Source organism: Microcaecilia unicolor, chromosome 3, assembly GCF_901765095.1.
Source record: "Microcaecilia unicolor chromosome 3, aMicUni1.1, whole genome shotgun sequence".
Taxonomy (NCBI): Eukaryota; Metazoa; Chordata; class Amphibia; order Gymnophiona; family Siphonopidae; genus Microcaecilia; species Microcaecilia unicolor.
The window spans coordinates 392,614,497-392,634,879 of NC_044033.1; the positions used below are offsets into that span (position 1 = coordinate 392,614,497).

The 20,383-nt window shown below is 40.9% G+C and overlaps 1 protein-coding gene across 1 annotated transcript in view; it reads right to left on the reverse strand.

The window, feature by feature from the left end:
* The window catches only part of KIF13B (kinesin family member 13B), a 427,996-nt gene that overhangs the window by 36,792 nt on the left and 370,821 nt on the right, over positions 1-20,383 (reverse strand). The window contains exons 35-36 of the mRNA XM_030198710.1: positions 18,521-18,574; positions 8,674-8,791 (exon numbers count right to left, since the gene is read on the reverse strand). Coding sequence (XP_030054570.1) covers positions 8,674-8,791; positions 18,521-18,574 — 172 coding nt within the window. The remainder of the gene's footprint in view (positions 1-8,673; positions 8,792-18,520; positions 18,575-20,383) is intronic.

Genomic DNA, 20,383 nt, shown 5'->3' on the forward strand with positions numbered 1-20,383 from the left:
TCAATTTTTCCACCATGTCCTAATTTCCCAGAGTAGTGGTCCTGGGAGATCTAAACTTATATCTAGAGAATGAGACGGATAACAATGTTCATAACTTGAAATCATTCTTGTAGATAAGTGATCTTACCATGTTTGGGGAAGGTACAACCCATGAACAAGGCCATACATTAGATTTTCTTACCTCCTATCCCACCAACCTGATCGGCTCACCTAAGTGGAAGCCTATACCATGGTCTGATCACTACCAACTAGACTTTACCATTAATATATGCTTGACAAGTCAGACAAAGAATCAACCTTTTAAACACATAACCTCCAGAGGGAAAATCAATAAACCAAGCTTCAGGACTGAGTTAAAAGACTTTCTCACCCTTGAAATTCCCACTAATAAATCAGTAAAATCTGTCTGGATAACAAAGCTCCAATTACTAACAGAAAGGTTGAGGCAGTATGAAAACCTCCCTGGTACTCAGTAGAGGTCACTCAGCTGAAACAAATGCTGAAACCTTGAAAAACAATGGAGAAAAGGCAAATCTATTGATGACAGATCCAACTGGAAACTTGCCTTTCCCCACTAAAAGTAGCTGACTCCAAATGGAATTATTACAGCAGCATAGTGTGCCAGGATAACCTTGAAAATAAAAACAATTCAACCTAGTAAGAAGTCTAAGCTCCACTTACTCTGCTGACACAGTACATCAAACATGCCCAACAGCTCAAGAACTAGCCGACTATTTCAAGAGCAAGATCAACCAAATTAGATCTGACCTAGCTAAAAGCAACCCAACAAATGAAAACTTAAAACTATAACTCAAGAGCATACTCAAGCTCGGACCCAATTCAGGGAACTATAGCAACCCAAATATGGGAAACTTTTCAACCGCTATCATCTGAGGATACAAAATCACTGCTACCAAAATGCTCACATTTGCACAGTTGCCTCAATAAGCTGCTAGATTCAGACTCTGTTCCTCTAGACATGGGCAAAAGTATGCTCACACCACTACTGAAGGGCACAGGGTTAGATATAACCTCTACAGTAAATACACCTGGGCTTAGGAGAACTATTACTATTATACCCTGACATTGTGCTTCTTCTACCACTGACACTTCCACACCAAGATCCAATCCAATTGGTAACAACTGGAATGAACAATATTCAGTCCTGAGCTTTGGCAAATAAACTGAAACTGAATGCGCAAAAGATCAAGATCCTTTGGTTCCGAAATCAAGGAGTTAAGGCCCCAACCTCAATAACACTACCCAACGACAGAACCTTCCTAGTAGAATCAGAAGTCAGAGTGCTTGGGGTCCTCCTAGACTCCTCCCTATCATTCCCATCCCATATCAAACAACTATGAAAGAAATTCGATCATTCTTTAATCAAAAGGCCTTTGCTTTACTGGTCCAAATGCTGATCCTACCGCATTTGGACTACTGTTATGTCTTATTTTTGGTTATTAAGATCCAATATTTAAAACACCATGAACTACAGATCATACAGAACACTGCAGCAAGACTAATTTTCAAAATAAATAGCTACATCAGTGTCACATCTTATCTCACTGAACTGCATTGGTTACCCATAGATGAAAGAACTAGGTTTAAAGCCGCCTGTCTACTCTTTCAGATTCTGCACGGCGTTACCTCTGAACTGTTGATCAATATCTCATCTGTCTGCATTGTCCACTCAAACAGACTGAAAGAACAAATGATCTTAGCCCCAGTTTTCCACAAGGGAATCCGATTTCAAAGGATCTTTAACTTGCTCCTCCTGGTATTGGGAATCTCTCTAAGGAACTCACTACTTCTGGCTTTGAGATCAGATTAACTACCTTGGTTTCCGGAAGAGGTTAAAAACTTACCTAAAAAGCCTACCACATAACAATCTCAACTCATCAAACCCCTGATGGACTATTGTTCTACTATATGAAACACCTACCACTCTCATACCCTATAGTGCTAGGCAGATAACTTGTATCAAACCAACAAGATAGTATTCACCTAATATCCTACTTACAATACTGTACCAATTGTATTTAACCAACAAGATTATACTCAAACAATGTCCTATTTATAATAATGTACCAACTTCCGCCCCACTAATGATGTAAACTGCACTGAACCCTGAGAAGGGGATATCAGTGGTAAATAAAACCTGAATTAAACTGAAAGACTTGACTCATTGTCTGTATCATTTGAAACATCTATTGCTACATTTGGGCACTATAACAACTGTACAGACTCCTGAAGCAGGCACTATTGCAGAAACACTGTGCTGTGTCAACAACTCATATTACGGAATAAAGTGTATACTCCCTACATCATCTCCCTGGCCTTCTTGGAAGAGTCCTGTTGATTTCGTTACTACATATAAAGCTCATAGCCATAACCAGAACTATACTTAGGCTAGTGGCAATATCATTGTTTTATTGAAGAATGTCTTCAGTATCCAGAAACTGGACCCCCCCCCCCTCCCAATTTTTTAATACCAAGACTGAAACCTCAAAGGCTTGCTTATACAGACTCCAACCTATGATCCTGAGGTTCCTTCAAAAATGCACCCCCTTCTACTGGGATAGCAGTCTCTTTAGTCATTGCCAAAACCATGCCATCTATCTTAGCTAAGACCTATCCTTGTCTGGAGGAACCCCCCCACCAGATATAATCTAGATTTGGATCTCTTTTTTTAATGCTTTATTTACAAGTTTCAAATATACATTTACAATTAGCAAATGCAGGAAAATCAAGAAATACAAAAAAATAAAAGAAACATTTCTCAACCTTACACATCAGGATCTTAAGAAATATACTTTATTACTTAGTCCACATTGTAATGAAGTCCACAAGTAAATGAAACCAGGAAATAAAGAGTGATACTCAATATCTAGCTTTGAGAGGGTAGATCCCAATACTCTACCAGCAGTTTTAGCTATCTACGGGAGTTCCCACAGGCTCTTCACTGCCCCTTTCTTTAGCAAGAATAAACTGTTTCAATTTTTCTGGTTCAAAAAACACATACATAGTTTCAAAGCACTTAGCCTTCCAAAGTTCCATAGGTTTCTATGGAACTTTGGAAGGCTAAGTGCTTTGAAAATATGCCTCACAGTAAACCATATTTAAAGAAATGATACATCTACATGCAAATTTTAATTTAAAAGTGCCTCCTAGGGATAGAATCCGGGGCCTCAGCCCCAGAAACTCTCTCCTCCTTCTCTGAGTAGATTTACTAATGTCCGGGAACACTTATATTTTCGATCCAAAAAATTGAGATGAAATAAATCTAAAGTCTAAATACATGATTCCTATCGGATTCAAATGCAAAGGTTGCAAGAAGAGTCGTGCGTTCCGTTATTGATTCTAAAGATGTTTCTAAGAATTGAGTTAGATTCATATCTGGAGCTTCCACAGAAACTGTTTTGGCTCTGGTAATATAGTATGCCTTTACGATTGGTGGTAACGCTTTCTTTGGTATCCCCAAGATTTCAATAAAGTATTTTTTCAACATGTCCGAGGGAGATATCAAAGGAGTTTTGGGGAAGTTCAAAAATCTTAGGTTGTTACGCCTAAGTTGATTTTCAAAGAATTCAATCTTTCTCGAAGTAACATCTTTTTCAAGAACTATATTACCCATAGTAGTCTGAAGAGTCTGCATATCAAGTAAACCGGACTCACATTTATCCTCCTGAGCCTTTATCCTCCATATTCTGTTGTTGCAATTTCAATTCCTTTACTTCAGAGTTAAATGAGCTGGAAATTTGAAGAAGGGACGAGTTGAGAGTCTGGATCACTTCCCATAGGGCCTCGAGAGTTACTACTGCCGGTTTCAAGCTCACACCGAGTGCTGCAAGCGAAGCTGCCTGGACGGGGGAGGGCAATGGATCCAAACCTCCCGCCCTCCTCTCTGATGTAACGGTGTCCGGCGTCGAATGATCAACAGGGCCGCCACTAGCCTGCAGACCTTCCATCCGAGGCTCTCCTGTCGACTCCGAAATTCCACCCAGTCTCGGCGGGGCAGCTTGATTAGGCGGGCTTAGAGACGCCGCCTCTATGCTAAGATCCCCAAGCTGTTCTGGGGATCCAACTAAGGTAGGAGCTCGGGTTCCCAGTGTCTGAAGCGCGAATGCCTCCAGAGTCGTTTGACGGAGTGTCTGGGTACCAGCGGGGCTCGGGGCGGCTTTAGCCCCCGATTTCCCTTTTCTTTTCACCATAAAAATGGTGAAAGAAACAAGACGCTGTGAATGGCGATCTGGTCTCCGGGAGCCTCAGACTACACACCTTCCCACGGACGCCATCTTGATCTCGAGTCTAGATATGGATCTCTTGATATGAAAACACTGCATCTGGAACTTTTCACTTGGCAGATATTATATCACCTACTCTGTGCACAGGAAAAGACTTAGTAAATTTCCTAATACCAATCAAAAAAGGATCATCTGAAGCCACACTCTCGTGTGAGTGGTCCATTGAAATCTTAAGTGCTGCTAACACCTGAGAAATTAAGGCGGTTAATCTTTGTAAAAAAGTTATGCTACAGAGGAATCCTCTCCAGGAGGAATCTCCTCCTCAGAGATCCTCCTCTATGAGGCTGTTCTAGAACACTGATATCAGGGTTAGTTTCTACAGCTTCTCTGGAGGATGCTAAGTCCTCCTGGTCCAGTAATATATCCAATCTAGAAGCTCAGAAGTAGGGCTGAGGAGAGACTGAGCCGAGCCTGGGGCAGGGCCGCCACCCCCCCCTCCAGGATTGTTGCAGCAACTGAAATACTTTGGAGCTGGCGGGAATCCCGAGGCCCTGCCAGCAGAAGAAGTCTTCCTCCAGTGCTGCTCTTCACTCCATGCCTGCCCCGCCCCTGCTTTTTCTCTCACGTTGTGCATGCCCTGAGGGGAAAAGCAGCCGCGGTAGAGTGAAGAGTAGCGCTGGAAGGTAAGTTCTCTTTCTCCTGCTCCTGTCGGGACGTGATCACCCAGGTCCTATCAGAAGCAGGAGAGAGAGAGAGAGACAGACAGACCCCAGCGCCGGGCTCCCCTTGGAGGCTGGGCCTGGGAAATTTTACCCCCCTGCCCCCCTCTAGGCAGCCCTGCTTGGAAGTGGATTCAGTACCCCCTTCTCCTCTAAGCAAAATAGATTTCAAAAGACCCCTGCTGCAATCTCTCTCCTCAAACAAAATGCTTTATGTATTAATGTGCAACTTTCCTTAAATCAGTCACCTTACTTTCTAACTCTTCCTACTTTCTTATCTATATGTTACAACTTTGCTTTACCCTTCACTATCAATTATAATGTTCTATTACATATTGTGTTGACATTGTAAGTAGTATACCATGCCATACTTTGTATTATTATAATATTTTTACTGCTGTAATTGCCTATTACTCATGTTTGATTTATTCTTACTGTACATTGTCTTGAGTGAATTCCTTCAAAAAGTTGGTAAATAAACCCTAATAAATAAATAAATAAATAATAACAATGCATCAGGCCACAGATGGAACAGAGAAGGTGGGCTCAGATGCCAAAGGAAAAAAACCAGACACAGGCCGTGTTTCGGCTATCAACTGCATCAGGAGTCAGCCAGTGGTAAAACATAAGACATCAATCTGTAGAGTCCTTCTTAGCAACAAACACAATACAAGAAAGAATTGAAGACCTTGGCTGAATGGAGGTATTCCATGTGTCTGTAATCTGCGAGTTGCTCCTTCAAAGTAGTATTTCCATTCATCAAAAGCAGTTTCAATGCATCAGTGATTCTCTGCACGGTTCCAAAAACGCAAGTCATGCACAAAATCACTTGTACATTTTCTTGTATTGTGTTTGTTGTTGAGAAGGACTCTACAGAGAGATGTCATGTTTTACCTCTGACTGATCCCTGATGCAGGTGATAGCTGAAACACGGGCTGCCTGCTGAATTGAAGAACTTTGACATCTGAGTCTGCCTTGTCTGTTCCATCTGTGGACTGATACACTCTTCTTACTTGACAACTTTTTGTGTCATTATTCCCTGTGATTTGACTGTTATGTATTAACAAAGCAAACTCAGGGGGAGAAAAAAACCCCATTCAGCTTCAGAATTCCTGGATGTGTTTAATGTGCCAACCTCAAAAGAAGCTCCATCCAAAGGCAGGACCACAGGTTCAACTCAAGCAAAAACTACTAGGACAACATTAAAAATAGCACCAGTTCCCGGAAAAACCAGCTCTGCAATAGACTGAGAAAATTCCCCAGAAGACACTGAGCCACTAGTGGGAATGTCACGCACAGACACCTGACAGGAGCCGATGCAGTGTCTGCTTGCTGGCATCCCCTGCAAAGTGTACAGTGTTTGAACTTTTCTGGCTGTACTGCCATATTAACTCCTTGACTGGGAGAAAACAAGATGGCGTCCGGAAGGGAACGCTAGCCAGACGGCTCGTCACCCGTTTCCCCTCAAATCCTTGTAATTTTTTTTTACCTTGCGATGCCGAAACGGAGGGGCAGGCAGCGGGTGACTCCCTCCACAGCTGCCGTGGTTTCGGGACTGATGGACCGTTTTGCGCAGCCTGTGGGTGCAACGGGGCAGGATTCCTCGCTGCAGGAGGGAGCAATGGGAGGTTCCTTGCTCCCTCAGCTTGAGGCCGATATCACTTTTAGCCCCGAACAGCGGAGTCCTCCGATGATGCCGGCAAGGGGTCTGCAGCAGGGGCAGGAAGCACTCGGTGTCTCTGACCTGGAAGTGCTTTCAGCAGAGGGAACTGTAACAGACCAAGAACTACTGGCTGTGGAAGTCGGAGGAAAAAGACTCAGTGAATTGCTGGCTGGGAATCAGGAGCAGACAACGAAGAGAGACTTGACTGAGCTTACTATACCCAGTAAGTCATTTTTGCCTTCTAAACCTGGGAATATAACTCTTGACTCGATTTGGGAAGCCTTGGTAGGACTTGAGAACTCTTTTACACAGAAGATATCTCAGGTGCTCCAAGTAACTCAGTTGCCTTTGGAAAAAATTGATGCTTTAGAAACTAGAATGAGTAACACTGAAAAATCTTTAATTTCATGTAATGAAGTACTAAAAACTTCTCAACAAATACAATCAAACTTGATAAAAGAGAATATTATTCTGCATCAAAAGACTGAAAATTTGGAAAATCAACTAAGAGCTAAAACTCTTAGGTTGATTAATTTCCCAAAAACTACACTAATGGCTCCACTAATAATGTTCAAAAAATACTTATCAGAAATTTTAAAGATCCCCGAACAAGCATATCCTCCAATTTCAAAAATTTATTATTTGCCTCCATATAAAATTGAGAAACAAAAAGGTGTAGTGGACCAACAAGAACAAAGACCTGATGCTTCATTTGACATGTTGAACTTAACGCAAGAACTTCAACAAGAAGAAATGACAACGATTCCAGCAACATTGATTGTCTCCTTTGTGTTAGAACCCGACCGTGATTGGGTTCTCAAACAATTTTTCCGTCATAGAGATGAACTCTTTATGAATAACAAAATTAGAATATTTCCGGATATTGCCAGAGCAACACAAAGGAGACGTCAAGCGTTTTTGAAGCTCCGCCCAAGGGTTCTACAGTTAGGAGGATTATTCTGGTTAAATTTTCCATGTAAATGCGTGATTAAAGTTAGCTCAGTCAAATATATTTTCTATGATGCATGTCAATTGAATAATTTTCTTGATTCTAAGTTTGCAGTTAATTCTAGTCAGCAATTGCAGGCTCTGTCTACATCTACTCCGTAAAAAGGATTATAACAGGCATATTATGTTCTCTTCCTTTTCTTTCTTGATCTTATGTATTAATGAGAAAAATTTTTCCTGGAATTGTACCTTGTTTTTTCTCTCATATTGTGGACTTGAAATGGATGAGATAAAGTAATTTCCTTATACTTTGATTTTCCTATCAAAATGATGTATATTTTCTTCCATTTTTTCATTTACAAGTGTTCTTGTAATAATTTGTTAAAACTTATAAATAAAATAATAAAAAAAAAAAAAAAAAACAAATCCTTGACTGGGCTGAAAAAGAAATAGAGCTGAACAGACACCACACCAGGTGGGGTGGGTGTGGGGCCTAGCAAAAAAACTTCACAAAGTATAAAAGCCTTCTGACTGCCCTCCCATTATCAATATGGGTTTAGTATTATTTATATTACCCCATTTTTATACTTGTCAAAGAGCATTGCGATTGCTAGATGAGATTTCTTTGGTACTTCTTAACTTTTCAGAAAGGGGAGTTTAACAATTTTTTTTGACCTAGTGGTTGCCTGCTGACAACTGGTGCACCTTTGCTGTGGCTGATGGGCATCCCCAAGCCTCGTCAGCTTGGGGACCTCTTCCTCCGGCAGCCAGAACATCTACCAAACTTGGCAATTGACGTCAGAATCCCTGATGCTGACATGCTGTTTTCACACATGAACGAAAGCAGCATGTGCATGGTGCCAGCAGTGGCTCAACTGATGCCGGCTGCCAAGTTTGGTAGGAATTATGTCTCTCAGAGACAGCCTTTCAGCTGGCGGGACTTAGGGATCCACACCAGCTAAGGTATTATTTATATTTAGAGTTTGGGGGGGGAAGGGGCAGGAAGAAAGTTTCATGCATACTCACTTTGGGCTCATGGTCGCCCAAAATTGGCCATCTGGCTACGCCACTGATGATGACCATAGTATAGAGTGCTTACTTGAATCAGGAGATTGGTTCTGCTGAGGAAAGCCTGCCAGTGAGGTCCGTGTTGGCACCATGCCCTTGATGGAATTGGCTGAATTCTGTGATATGTCTTGTTGGCTTTCCCATCGGCCCTGGAGTGGGAAAATGATCAAATATTAATAGTATTTTATATGGGAATGAGACACAATCCTTCAAAAATGAGAACTAGAAAAACATTTTGTACAATGAGTGAAACAGACTAGAATAATAGTTTTAAAAAAATGTGCAATAGAAGGCTGTGGATGGCACCAGAAACTTTCTCCTAGCCCTGCTGGATTAATGTGCAAAAGCCTCATAAAGAGCATATTCTATTACATTAAAGCTGACTTGTGAGGATTATGAACCAGTCAGGGCTTGGGCAGAAAGCACAAGGAATACATCCAAACCTTTCTAATTAAAGGAACTGTAAGCTGAGGATACAATGTCTGGTTGTGCTTATTGCAAGCCATAATCCTGTCTCTTATAATGGATGGGAGAGCAATCTCACAAGTATTAATCTACTTTAATAGTGTTCTTAACCTTGCAGAGAATATGTAGAGTACTTGATTTTCTCCAAAGTCCTATCACATGTTGTACATAACAATCAGACATTTGCTTCTGAAGTGACATTGCAATTTCCTATTCTAAAAAGTGAACAGCAGTAGAAACTCACTTAAATGTATTGGTTTTACAAATAATGGTTAAAGTCTGCAAAGTTTCATACTATAACAATACAGCAGATTCCTCAACTGATTGGCTCAACTGGGACCCAATGCCCAGGAAAATGTTCCCTTAGAGAAGATAATCAGCACTATCAAAAGTTGAGATAACATGTTACTAAGGATGAGAATCACCCGGCTCAAAGAAAAATACTGATAGTTTGTGCACTTACCCAACAAATCAGATTTGGCTTAAGTTCTGCACCAGAGAGTGGTGCAGAACTTATGGACAACTCAAGGGCAGCACAATAATTCTATCAGAAGGTATTCCAACTTTGGAATCCTGCCCTCCATTCCATACCCTGGTACTCAAGAAATGCTGGAGTTCCTTACATGTATTCAAAAAGAATGTGCATAGCCTGTCACTCCACTGGGAATACAAGTGCCCTGTAGATTTACAACCCATTGGCAAAGAGACAATTGGGAGAATAAATGTGATGCCAGAAACTGAACTTGAAGCTCTAAAGAATATATTCAGAATGACCTTGGGGGGTCCCTTTACTAAACTGTGGCTTAAAAAGGATTAACGCAGGCCACAGTCAGATGTCCTGTGGTAAGTTTGAAATCAGCGCACACTAACCACACGCAAAAAGTATTTTTTAAATTTTTGCAAGGCTGGGGTGTGTCTGGGGCAGAGAGCGGAAATTTCTGTGCTAACCAGTTAACACAGCTACAGTACTGTGCGCTGAGTACAAATAGAAGGTATATGAGGTACAACATTGGCAGATTACCTAATGTATCTGAAACAACTAGCGTTATGTTTGTTTTGCTATTGCTGGAAGATCATATATTGTTGCACCTCTAATATCTACCCTAAGAAACCTGCTAACTTCATGTATACTATAACAACTCAGGGAACCTTTAATCAGATAAAAATGCAATTTACATCAATTACTTTCATCCTAATCCCAGGAAACCACATATTTGAGAGAAATGTGCATCAGACAAGGATGCAGCACCATGTTCACCTCTGCATTTATTGCTTGAAAAAGTTCTTTGCCAGAGAATGCAATTATGAAGCCTTGGATCAAACCCCCTAACCATAAAAGCTGCTTTTGAGGAAGGGAAATACTACTTTGAAGGAGCAACTCACAGATTACAAACACCTGGAATACCTCCATTTAGCCATGGTCCTCAATTCCTGGTAGTGATGTTGGGCACTATTGTTCATTTCTGTAGCCTCAAGGTTAAGTGCAGCCCAACCCCAAGGCAGCTTGTCTTAGAAAGGAGAACCCTACTTCTTGCATTCACATCAATTAGTAGGGCCCACCCTTCCCTGATGACCCAGATCCCAGAGGTAAAAAACAGAACTGTCAGTACAGATGTTGTTGCAGAATTAAGACCTCTATAGGAAGACCTGTAAAACCATAATTAAGGGTTCCTTTTACCAAGTGGCAGTAAAAGGACCCCTGTGGTGGTGTTGGCACACGAGTTTGCGGCACGCCAAGGTCTCCTTTTACTGCCACCAGTAAAAGGATTTTTTTTCTGTAAATAATGGAAATGGCAGTGTAGTAAGTGTAACACTTGCCACGCGGCCATTTCTGGGGGAGCCCTTACTAACTCCTATTCAGGAAGTGGTAAGGGCTCCCATGCTAACCTGGCAGTAACCAGGCAGCACACAGCATTGCCCAATTACCGCCAGGTAAGCCCCCAGTGCTAAAAAAGTTTTTAAAAAAAACTAAATTTTTTTGGGTGGTCACGTGATGCAGTGAGCAGTGGTGGACGCGTGGTGCACTGGCTGCTCTGGGTCCCATCTCTAATCCGTTATTTCTAGCACTTCCCCCGACTTAGAACGAGCAAATCTTACTACAAGAGCTTCTCTAGAGGCATATAGAGAAATATCATACTCGATCTTCCATGTTGACAGCATCAAAACCTCCTAGGCGAAAGGAAGATTGTATTCGGGCCCAAGAATCCAATATGGCAGCTCCCCCCCCCCCCCCCCTCCGGCTTTGCAATCACATGCACACCTGGACACTATGATAGCAGATCTAACTGAGTCAGTGGTGCGGGTGCTGGACCCCAGATTTATGTAAATATCCAAGCAACTTGCAGGATTGACTGCCTTGACATCTGAGCTAACGCACCGTGGCACAGAGCTGGGCTTCCTGGGAACCCTTGATGTTGACTAGCCTAGATGCTGAGAAAGCTTTTGATTATGTACGCTGGGACTATTTATTTGCAGTGCTGCAGTATGTGGGGATGGAGGGCTGGTTTCTCCAAGAAGTGCTAGCGCTGTACTCGGCACCCTAAGCATCTTTGCTGGTTAATGTATGTGGAACCTCTGCTACGAACTATTGCTAGGGACCCTGAAATCTCAGGCGTCCTCCTCCCCCAACTCTCTATTAAAGTCCTAGCATATGCAGATGATATTTTTCTTACTCTCACTAATCCATAACATTCCTTAATACACTAATTGGATATTATTTTAGAATGTTTTTTATTCGGGTTTCAGGCTTAATTTACAAAAGTCAGTTGCTTTGCTGATACAGTCCTCCATTCGTGATGGTTGTATTGGAGAATTCCCGCTTTGGTGGGCCACCACCCAGATTAAATACTTAGGCATCTACATTCCTGTAGAACTGAAGCAATTATACACTATTAACCTTGCACCTTTATGGGCCACAATGAAGGCCTCACTTTTGATGTGGAAGAATCTGCCACTTTCTTTGTGGGGTCAAGTTGCCCTTTACAATATGATACTAATACCTAAGTGGACTTATGTGACCCAGATACTATCTATCTTTTTGCTACGTAGGGATGAACTCGTACTGCATCGCTTGGTGAAGAGCTTTCTGTGGAGGTGCTGTCGGGCATGTGTCTCTCTAGCCCAAACATACCTACCTAGGCTTAAGGGTGGGTTGGGGGTTCTCAGTGTTAAGATGCTATCAGTGGGTGGCTGTATGCGACACTTGACAGACAGGTTCAGGGGTGCAACATTTTTTTCTTACACTCGCACTGAACATACTTTGTTGGGTCCCCACCATTTTAGTTATTGGCTGAAAGCCTGTCCGGGACTGGTGAGAACAGCCGAGCATTTTGCCCCTCTCCTCTCGCCATTGCGTAGGGTATGGAGCTGGATATGTAAATTCCACAAACTAAACCCACAGGTAACCCCCTTGCTGCTGGTCTTAGGGAATGCAGACTTTCCAGTGGGGAGTTCATCGCCGACCTTCCGTAGATGGAAGCAGCAGGGACTTGTTTACCTTTTTCATGTTCTGCAAAAGGATGGCACACACAAACTTTCACTGATCTGTGGGTCAGCCACCACCTTTCTGCCCGAGACTACTTCTCCTACTATCATCTCTTGCACTATATATTGTTTCTCTGCCTCGAGCCTCATTGTCCTCAGAAGTGTGGGAACGTCTTGGTCTGGATGCTCAGTTGCTGGTCCCCTTTCAGTATTATCATGGCCATCTATGGGAGAACTCACCTACGGTTGTCTATGGATGACTGGATCAGAAATGGTCTCTTGAACTGGGGGTCCACATTCGGGCCACACAACTTCAATCCTGTTTGTTAAATACATATAAGAATTTAGGAAGCGCTGACTATTGGGAGTTGCAATTTAATTTCCTTATGCGCCTTTACGTTTCTCCCCATAGAGCATATAAAGCTACTTTGCATCCTGATGATTGCCCAAAATGTTCGGGGGTAGGGGCACACCTGGGCCATATGTTCTGGTCTTGACTCCGAACTTAGACTTTTGGACTCAATTATGCATCCATGTGTCCTGGGTGTGGAGGCTCCAGTGTAGACCCAGCCCTATTTTGCTGTTCAATTCATTTCATTAACAGGGACCAACCCGGGCAGGACTGAAGGACCTCCCAAGACGGGTGGTGATAATGGGCAAGAAGATTATCCTTAGCGTTTGGCTAAGGTCTGACTACCCCACTATACAACATTGGTGGTCTGACATGATTATGCTAAGTGCTCTGGAATGTAAAGACATTCAGGACTTGTCTTCAAGACGGGGAAACCATTTTCTCCAATGTTGGTCCTCCTTTTGCGATACTTTGGACTCCAACTGTTCGCAGTAGAATCTTGAATGGTTAACAGTCTTCAAGGTTGGTGTAGATTTTGATTTTGATGAAGGGCGGGGTAAGGGGGAGTGTGGAATAGATGGGGGAGGGTGAGATGGGGGGGATCTGGGATTTCTGAGAAGTTCAGAGAAAAGAGGACATTTCTCTGGTAAGTGAACACTATTTTGATTTGTGCTTTGGGAACTTAAAGATTGGGGTTTAAAGGAGTGGAGAGGTGTGGTAGCCATGTTAGTCCACTTTTAAAGGTAATCAATAGAAATAAATCAAAATAAAACATGGAAAAGAAAATAAGATGATACCTTTTTTTATTGGACATAACTTAATACATTTCTTGATTAGCTTTCGAAGGTTGCCCTTCTTCGTCAGATAGGAAATAAGCAAATGTTGGTAGATGACAGTATATGTAAGTGAAACATCAAAGCATTTCAGTAACAGTCTAACAGGATGGGGGTGGATAGGTGAGAGACAGGAAGAGTTGGGTGGATGAGGGACAGGGAGATATGCATGGAGATAGGAGGGTGACAAAGCAGTACAATACAGGAACATAAGACCTTTGAGGTCAGAATGATTAAATATTTTGACACCCACCAGACAGGACTTAACAAAGATCTGGGTTTTCTAGCCCATTATAAACCATAAAATTGTACTGCTTTGTCACCCTCCTATCTCCATGCATATCTCCCTGTCCCTGTAAGCGCCATTTTGTTTGAAGCACAGAAACTTGAAAACACAATGGAAAGCTAAATGAGCAACACTGGTCCTGAGGAAGTCACACAGAGGTGGAACGGTGGCTCTGTTGGACAAAAGCTAAGTGTTGCTTTATACATTATCGGCGCCTTCCTTTAAGCCTGTATGTTTGGATCTGGATATAAGTCAAATACCAATGTTTACAATTTTTCAATCTGAGCACAATATATATTTTTGAAGTTTAGCATTGAGCACTTTAAAATTTTTTTAAAAAAGGAGTATATATAAAAAAATCCCTATGATAGGAACTCATCAACTGTTCTTTACACTAGCCGTTGTAAACCTAGGACTTGTGTCTGATAGGTTTCTGAGGGATTATCTCCTTCTTAAATACATGAGTTTGATAAGCTATATATTCTAGTATTAATTATTCGTTTGTATAGATTTACCGTATTTGGAACACTAGATATACTGCACTTTTTTGTTTAGTGTTTGACAAAGTACCTCATGAAAGATTCCAGAGGAAATTGGAGAGTCATGGTATAGGAGGTAGTGTTCTATTGTGGATTAAAAACTGGTTAAAAGAGAGTAGGGTTAAATGGTCAGTATTCTCAATGGAGAAGGGTAGTTAGTGGGGTTCCCCAGGGGTCTGTGCTGGGACCGCTGCTTTTTAACATATTTATAAATGACCTAGAGATGGGAGTAATTAGTGAGGTAATTAAATTTGCTGATGACACAAAGTTATTCAAAGTCTTTAAATCATGGGAGGATTGTGAAAAATTACAAGATGACCTTACGAGACTGGGCGTCTAAATAGCAGATGACGTTTAATGTGAGCAAGTGCAAAGTGATGCATGTGGGAAAGAGGAACCCGAGTTATAGCTACGTCATGCAAGGTTCCACGTTAGGAGTCACGGACCAAGAAAGGGATCTAGGTGTCGTCGTTGATGATACGTTGAAACCTTCTGCTCAGTGTGCTGCTGCAGCTAAGAAAGCAAACAGAATGTTAGGTATTATTAGGAAAGGAATGGAAAACAAAAATGAGGATGTTATAATGCCTTTGTATCGCTCCATGGTGCGACCGCACCTCGAATATTGTGTTCAATTCTGGTTGCCACATCTAAAAAAAGATCTAGTGGAATTAGAAAAGGTGCAGAGAAGGGCGACAAAAATGAAAAAGGGGATGAGACGACTTCCCTATGATGACAGGCTAAAGTGGCTAGGGCTCTTCAGCTTGGAGAAAAGGCGGCTGAGGGGAGATATGATAGAGGTCTATAAAATAATGAGTGGCGTTGAACGGGTCGATGTGAAGCTTCTGTTTATGCCTTCTAAAAATACTAGGACTAGGGGGCATGCGATGAAGCTACAATGTAGTAAATTTAAAACAAATCGGGGAAAATATTTCTTCACTCAACGTGTAATTATACTCTGGAATTCATTGCCAGAGAACGTGGTAAAGGCGGTTAGCTTAGTGGAGTTTAAAAAAGGTTTGGACGGGTTCCTAAAGGAAAAGTCCATAGACCATTATTAAATGGACTTGGGGAAAATCCACTATGTCTGGGATAAGCAGTATAAAATGTTTTGTACTTTTTTGGGATATTGCCAGGTATTTGTGACCTGGATTGGCCACTGTTTGAAACAGGATGCTTGGCTTGATGGACCTTTGGTTTTTCCCAGTACGGCAATACTTATGTTAGGAATCTGTCTGGTGTTTTGTTGAAGTTCATGAGATGTTTGTCGTCAAACTGTAAGCAAAAGAAATAATGTTAACTAACGTTGAATTTTTCTTTTTGTGTATGGATTCTGTGACGTTCAATAAAAACATATGGGGAAAAAAATTTTTGGTGCTGGAAATGTTGCGGTAAAAGATGGCACTACCACTGGCAAGGACAAATTGCCACGCGCAAAGCCAGTAGTAGCCCTACCACTTTTCAAACTGTGGGTAAAAAGCTCTTTACCTGTGCATATAAATGGTCTGAAACTTGTCTTACATAGAAAAATATAGGCAGATAAAGACCATATGGTCTAGCCAGTCTGCCCATCCATGCCATCTATTCTCCCTATCACTCCCTTAGAGATCCTATGTACTTGTCCGAAGGTCTCTTGAATTCAGATACAGTTTTTGTCTTCACCACCTCCACCAGGAGGCAGTTCCATGTATTTACCACTCTTTTCCATGAAGCTGCATTTCCTCAGGTTACTTTTGAGACTATCCCCTTTCACTTTCATCCTATGCCCCTCATTCCAGAGCTTCCTTTCAATTGAAAGAGATTTGCCTCATGTGCATTTATCTCATGATGGTATTTAAACATCTCTATCATATCTCCCCTCTCCTGCCTTTCTTCCAAAGTATACATATTGAGATCTTTCAGTCTGTCCCCATACAGTTTATGATGAAGACCACTGACCATCAAAGTGGCTAAAAGCAGTATCCTTGCACAATGTACACACACTTTAAACCACACTGAGAAAAATCCCTCCAAAGAATATGGTCTCCCAATAGGATGGGGAAGGATATCAGCCAGCTGCATTATAGTTCCTAATAATTTTGTGTGCAAGAATTCATATTTATTTGGTGGTAACTGCTGACAAACAGAAGGCCAAAGTTCACTCTTGTCTATGTACCACTTGTAATTATTCATTGTTTTTCCCATTCTGTATGTTAAATCACCACATAGAATGATCAATGACCAGTTCTATATTTTAAGAGATACTTTTATTTATTTTTGACATTTGTATCCCACATTATCCTGAAGAAGCTCAGGTTCAATGTGGCTTACATTCAAGAAAAAGATTGAAAATTTTAGCACAGTCAGATAATTAATTATAACATTTAACATATTAGGAATAAGTGTGTGCTTGTCATGAAGCTAGGCTAGAGTATTGGTTATGTTGAAACATATAAGAGAGATGGCAACATTAGTTTATTGTCTTTTGATGAGATATGCACTAAATAGAAAAGCCTTTAGTAATTTACGGAATCTCATATAATCTTCTAAGTACCTTCATTGCTTGGGTAGACAATTCAAAAATTTGGTACTCTGATATGTGAAGCCTGTGACAAGGATTAATTTGTAAGAAAGATCTTTGCAGTTTGGAAAATGGAGAGTGAGGTATTCTGTAGATGTTTTTACTGTATTACGTGAAGGTAAATCAATTAGCTGTTGCATGTAGGAGAGTAATAAACCATATATAATTTGGTAAACAGTCACACATATTTTAAAGGTGATCCTTGAGTTTATGAGAAGCCAGTGAAGTTTTAACAAGAGAGGGGAAGCCTTCTCAAAGCAGAGCACTGCATAAAAGGCAGGCAGTGGTATTTTGTGCCATCTGTAAATTTTTAAGGGGTGCCAGAGATTGGGTGATGGTACGAAGAGTGTAGCTTGGGATGAAAGGACGCAACCTTTTTAACTTCCATAGTATATGGAAGATGCTCAAGATAACCTTTGAGACCTGAGCTTCAAATGAAAAATGCTGGTTGATGGTGAAGCCCAGGATTTTCATCAATTGATCTAAGACATATGATGTCAATAATGAAGTTTTTTAATGAAATGGGTTGATAAGTATGAGGAATTTAGACTTTTCACGATTTGAGTTTGAAACCAGATGCCCAAGATTCCATCAGATCTAAACTGGTTTTAATCTTATGTATAATTTCTAGTAATTCCATTTTGAAGGGGATATAAATGGTGACATCATCAGCACAGATGAAGGCATTAAATCTGTGAGCCTCCAGTAAATAAACCAGTGGTGCCATCATGATATTGAATAATATGGGTGACAAAGGAGAGCCCTGTGGAACCCCACAAATAGAGTCCCAGGGTGAGGAGATACGACCTGACAGTTTTACTTGGTAGGATCTTGATATTATGAAAACGTGGAACCACTTTAAAACAGTTCCACTAATACCAAAGTGGTATAATAAATATAACAATATATTATGGTCAACAGTGTCAAAGGCACTGAAGCCTATGCTCAACTCTTTTCTGAAATTTGCAACAAGGGTGTTGAGCACTGTCTCAGTACTAAAGTATGGCCGGATTATGTATTGTGAAGGATGGAAAAGGCTTGTAGGAACTCAATGAACTGACTAGCTACTAAACCTTCCATCACTTTTACCAATAAAGAAATAGAGGCTACAGGTCTATAATTATATGCTTCGCTTCTACTGGCAATTGATAAATAGGTTGGGAGCTGACCGTAGAAGATATATGGGACACGAGTCTAAACTACATTTAAATATATAAACAAGTAACTGACACACCCTATTTTCTAATACAAGCTAGTAAGTTTCCATTACCTGATAAGTGGCTGTGCAGCAGCTCAGAACACCACACACTACTAAAGCTTAGCAGTGGTGCCCACAGAATATGATATCACACTAAGTACTTGCCTTGTGACTGCTGAGGTTATACTGCAGAGCTAAGTCCTGCCGACTTCCAGACAACTGAAATAAGAATTTTAGAAGTTAAAAAAATGCAATCTAGTTGTTTCATGCAGTCAGACTTTCATTCCAATAAGAGAAAAATAAAATTACCCCAAACCATACTCTAAGATCTAGAAGAATCATGAAAGAACAGAACTAATACCTTTGTATACCCTTCCTTTAAATTAGTGGAACAACACATACTTCTGTTTTTCTTGCACATCTACCCACCTGTGTGTTCAAAATATACAAGCACATCCAAATCTGTAAACATTCAGAATGAGGCTGATACTCAAATATTTTATGCTCCTAACTTTAGGAATTCTTCAACTGTAGTAAATTCTCAAGTTTAAGCTTAAAACTTTGCTATATACTCCTAAATATAAGAACCTAAAAAGCAGGTGGCAATAGGAGTGGATTTAGGGTGTGTGTGTGTGGGGGGGGGGGGGGGGTAAGTAAGGAACTTGAACTGATTTTCAGCTTTAGCAGGTAAAACCACATTTTTCCTTAGGCTTAGGTGCCTAATTTTTTTTTCCTCAAGTCCAATCAGACCAGTCTAAAATGTATGGGTTGTGTCCATCAGCCAACAGATGGAGACATACTTAAGAGATGTTCTACATTATAAAAGGAATATAGGCAGCCAGTATCTCAATAATACAGCAAATGTTGAACATACTAACCACTAGAAAAAACTCAGATGTTCAAGAAGGGAATTTAGGGAGATGCTCTCTATATATAGTATTGCTTGAGAAACCTTTCAGAGACTTTCGTCCCTCCGTAAAAAAACCCCACAAGATGAATATATATCATCATCAAAATACAGTTTGGGCCACAGGGTGTCTTTATAGACCGATTTGATTAGACTCAAGGGAAAGAAAATAAGCAAGTTAAGACTATTTTTTTTCTTTTTTCGTCCCACTAGACCAGTCCAGAATGTATGGAGTGGTCTAGTGGGACAAAAAGCAATTTAAAAGTTAGGCAGGATGAAGAGCCCCCTGCCATATGAACATAAGCATAAGAACAAAACCCTTGTCATACTGGGACAGACCAAAGGTCCATCAAGCCCAATATCCTATTTCCAATGGTGGCCAATCCAGGCCACAAGTACCTGATAATATACCAAAAGATTGTATGCTGTTTATCCTAGAAAAAAAGTAGTGGATTTTCCCAAGTCCATCTTAATAATGGCTTATGGACTTTTAAGAATTTATCCAACCCATTTTTATACCCTGCTAAACTAACTGCTTTTTTTCACATTCCCTGGCAATGAATTCCAGAGTTTCATTAAACACTGAGTGAAGAGAGATGTTCTCTGGTTTGTTTTAAGTTTACTGCTTAGCTTCATTGCGTGCCCCTAGTCCTTGTATTTTTGGAAAGAGTAAACAAGTGATTCATGCCTACCATTTCCTCTTCACTCAGTATTTTGTTTTTAATTTTTAGAAGACTTTATTGAATAATGAGAGCAAATAATAAACAAAATGTACATTCGAAAAGGCATAATACAGTGCTATTAACGCAAAGCAAATAGCACCTCAAGAGAACAAGTTATAAGTCAAACAGAGCTCTCAATGAAAATCACCAAAATGGAGCACTTCCGATTTTTACAAAATTTTCAAGTATGAAATACTCAAAAAGTAGTCGTTTTACCACCCCGACCCAAGCCCCCCCCCCCAAAAAAAAGGGGGGGGAGAGGGAGGAAGGGAGGAAAGAAAGGAGAGCCACCCCATATCAACTAGAACAATGACTCAGGAAAGAGTCCCAAATAGCTTCCCATTTAGCTAAATTTTGACCTCTTACAGCCCCTAGTCTTTCCATTTCAAAAATGTACCA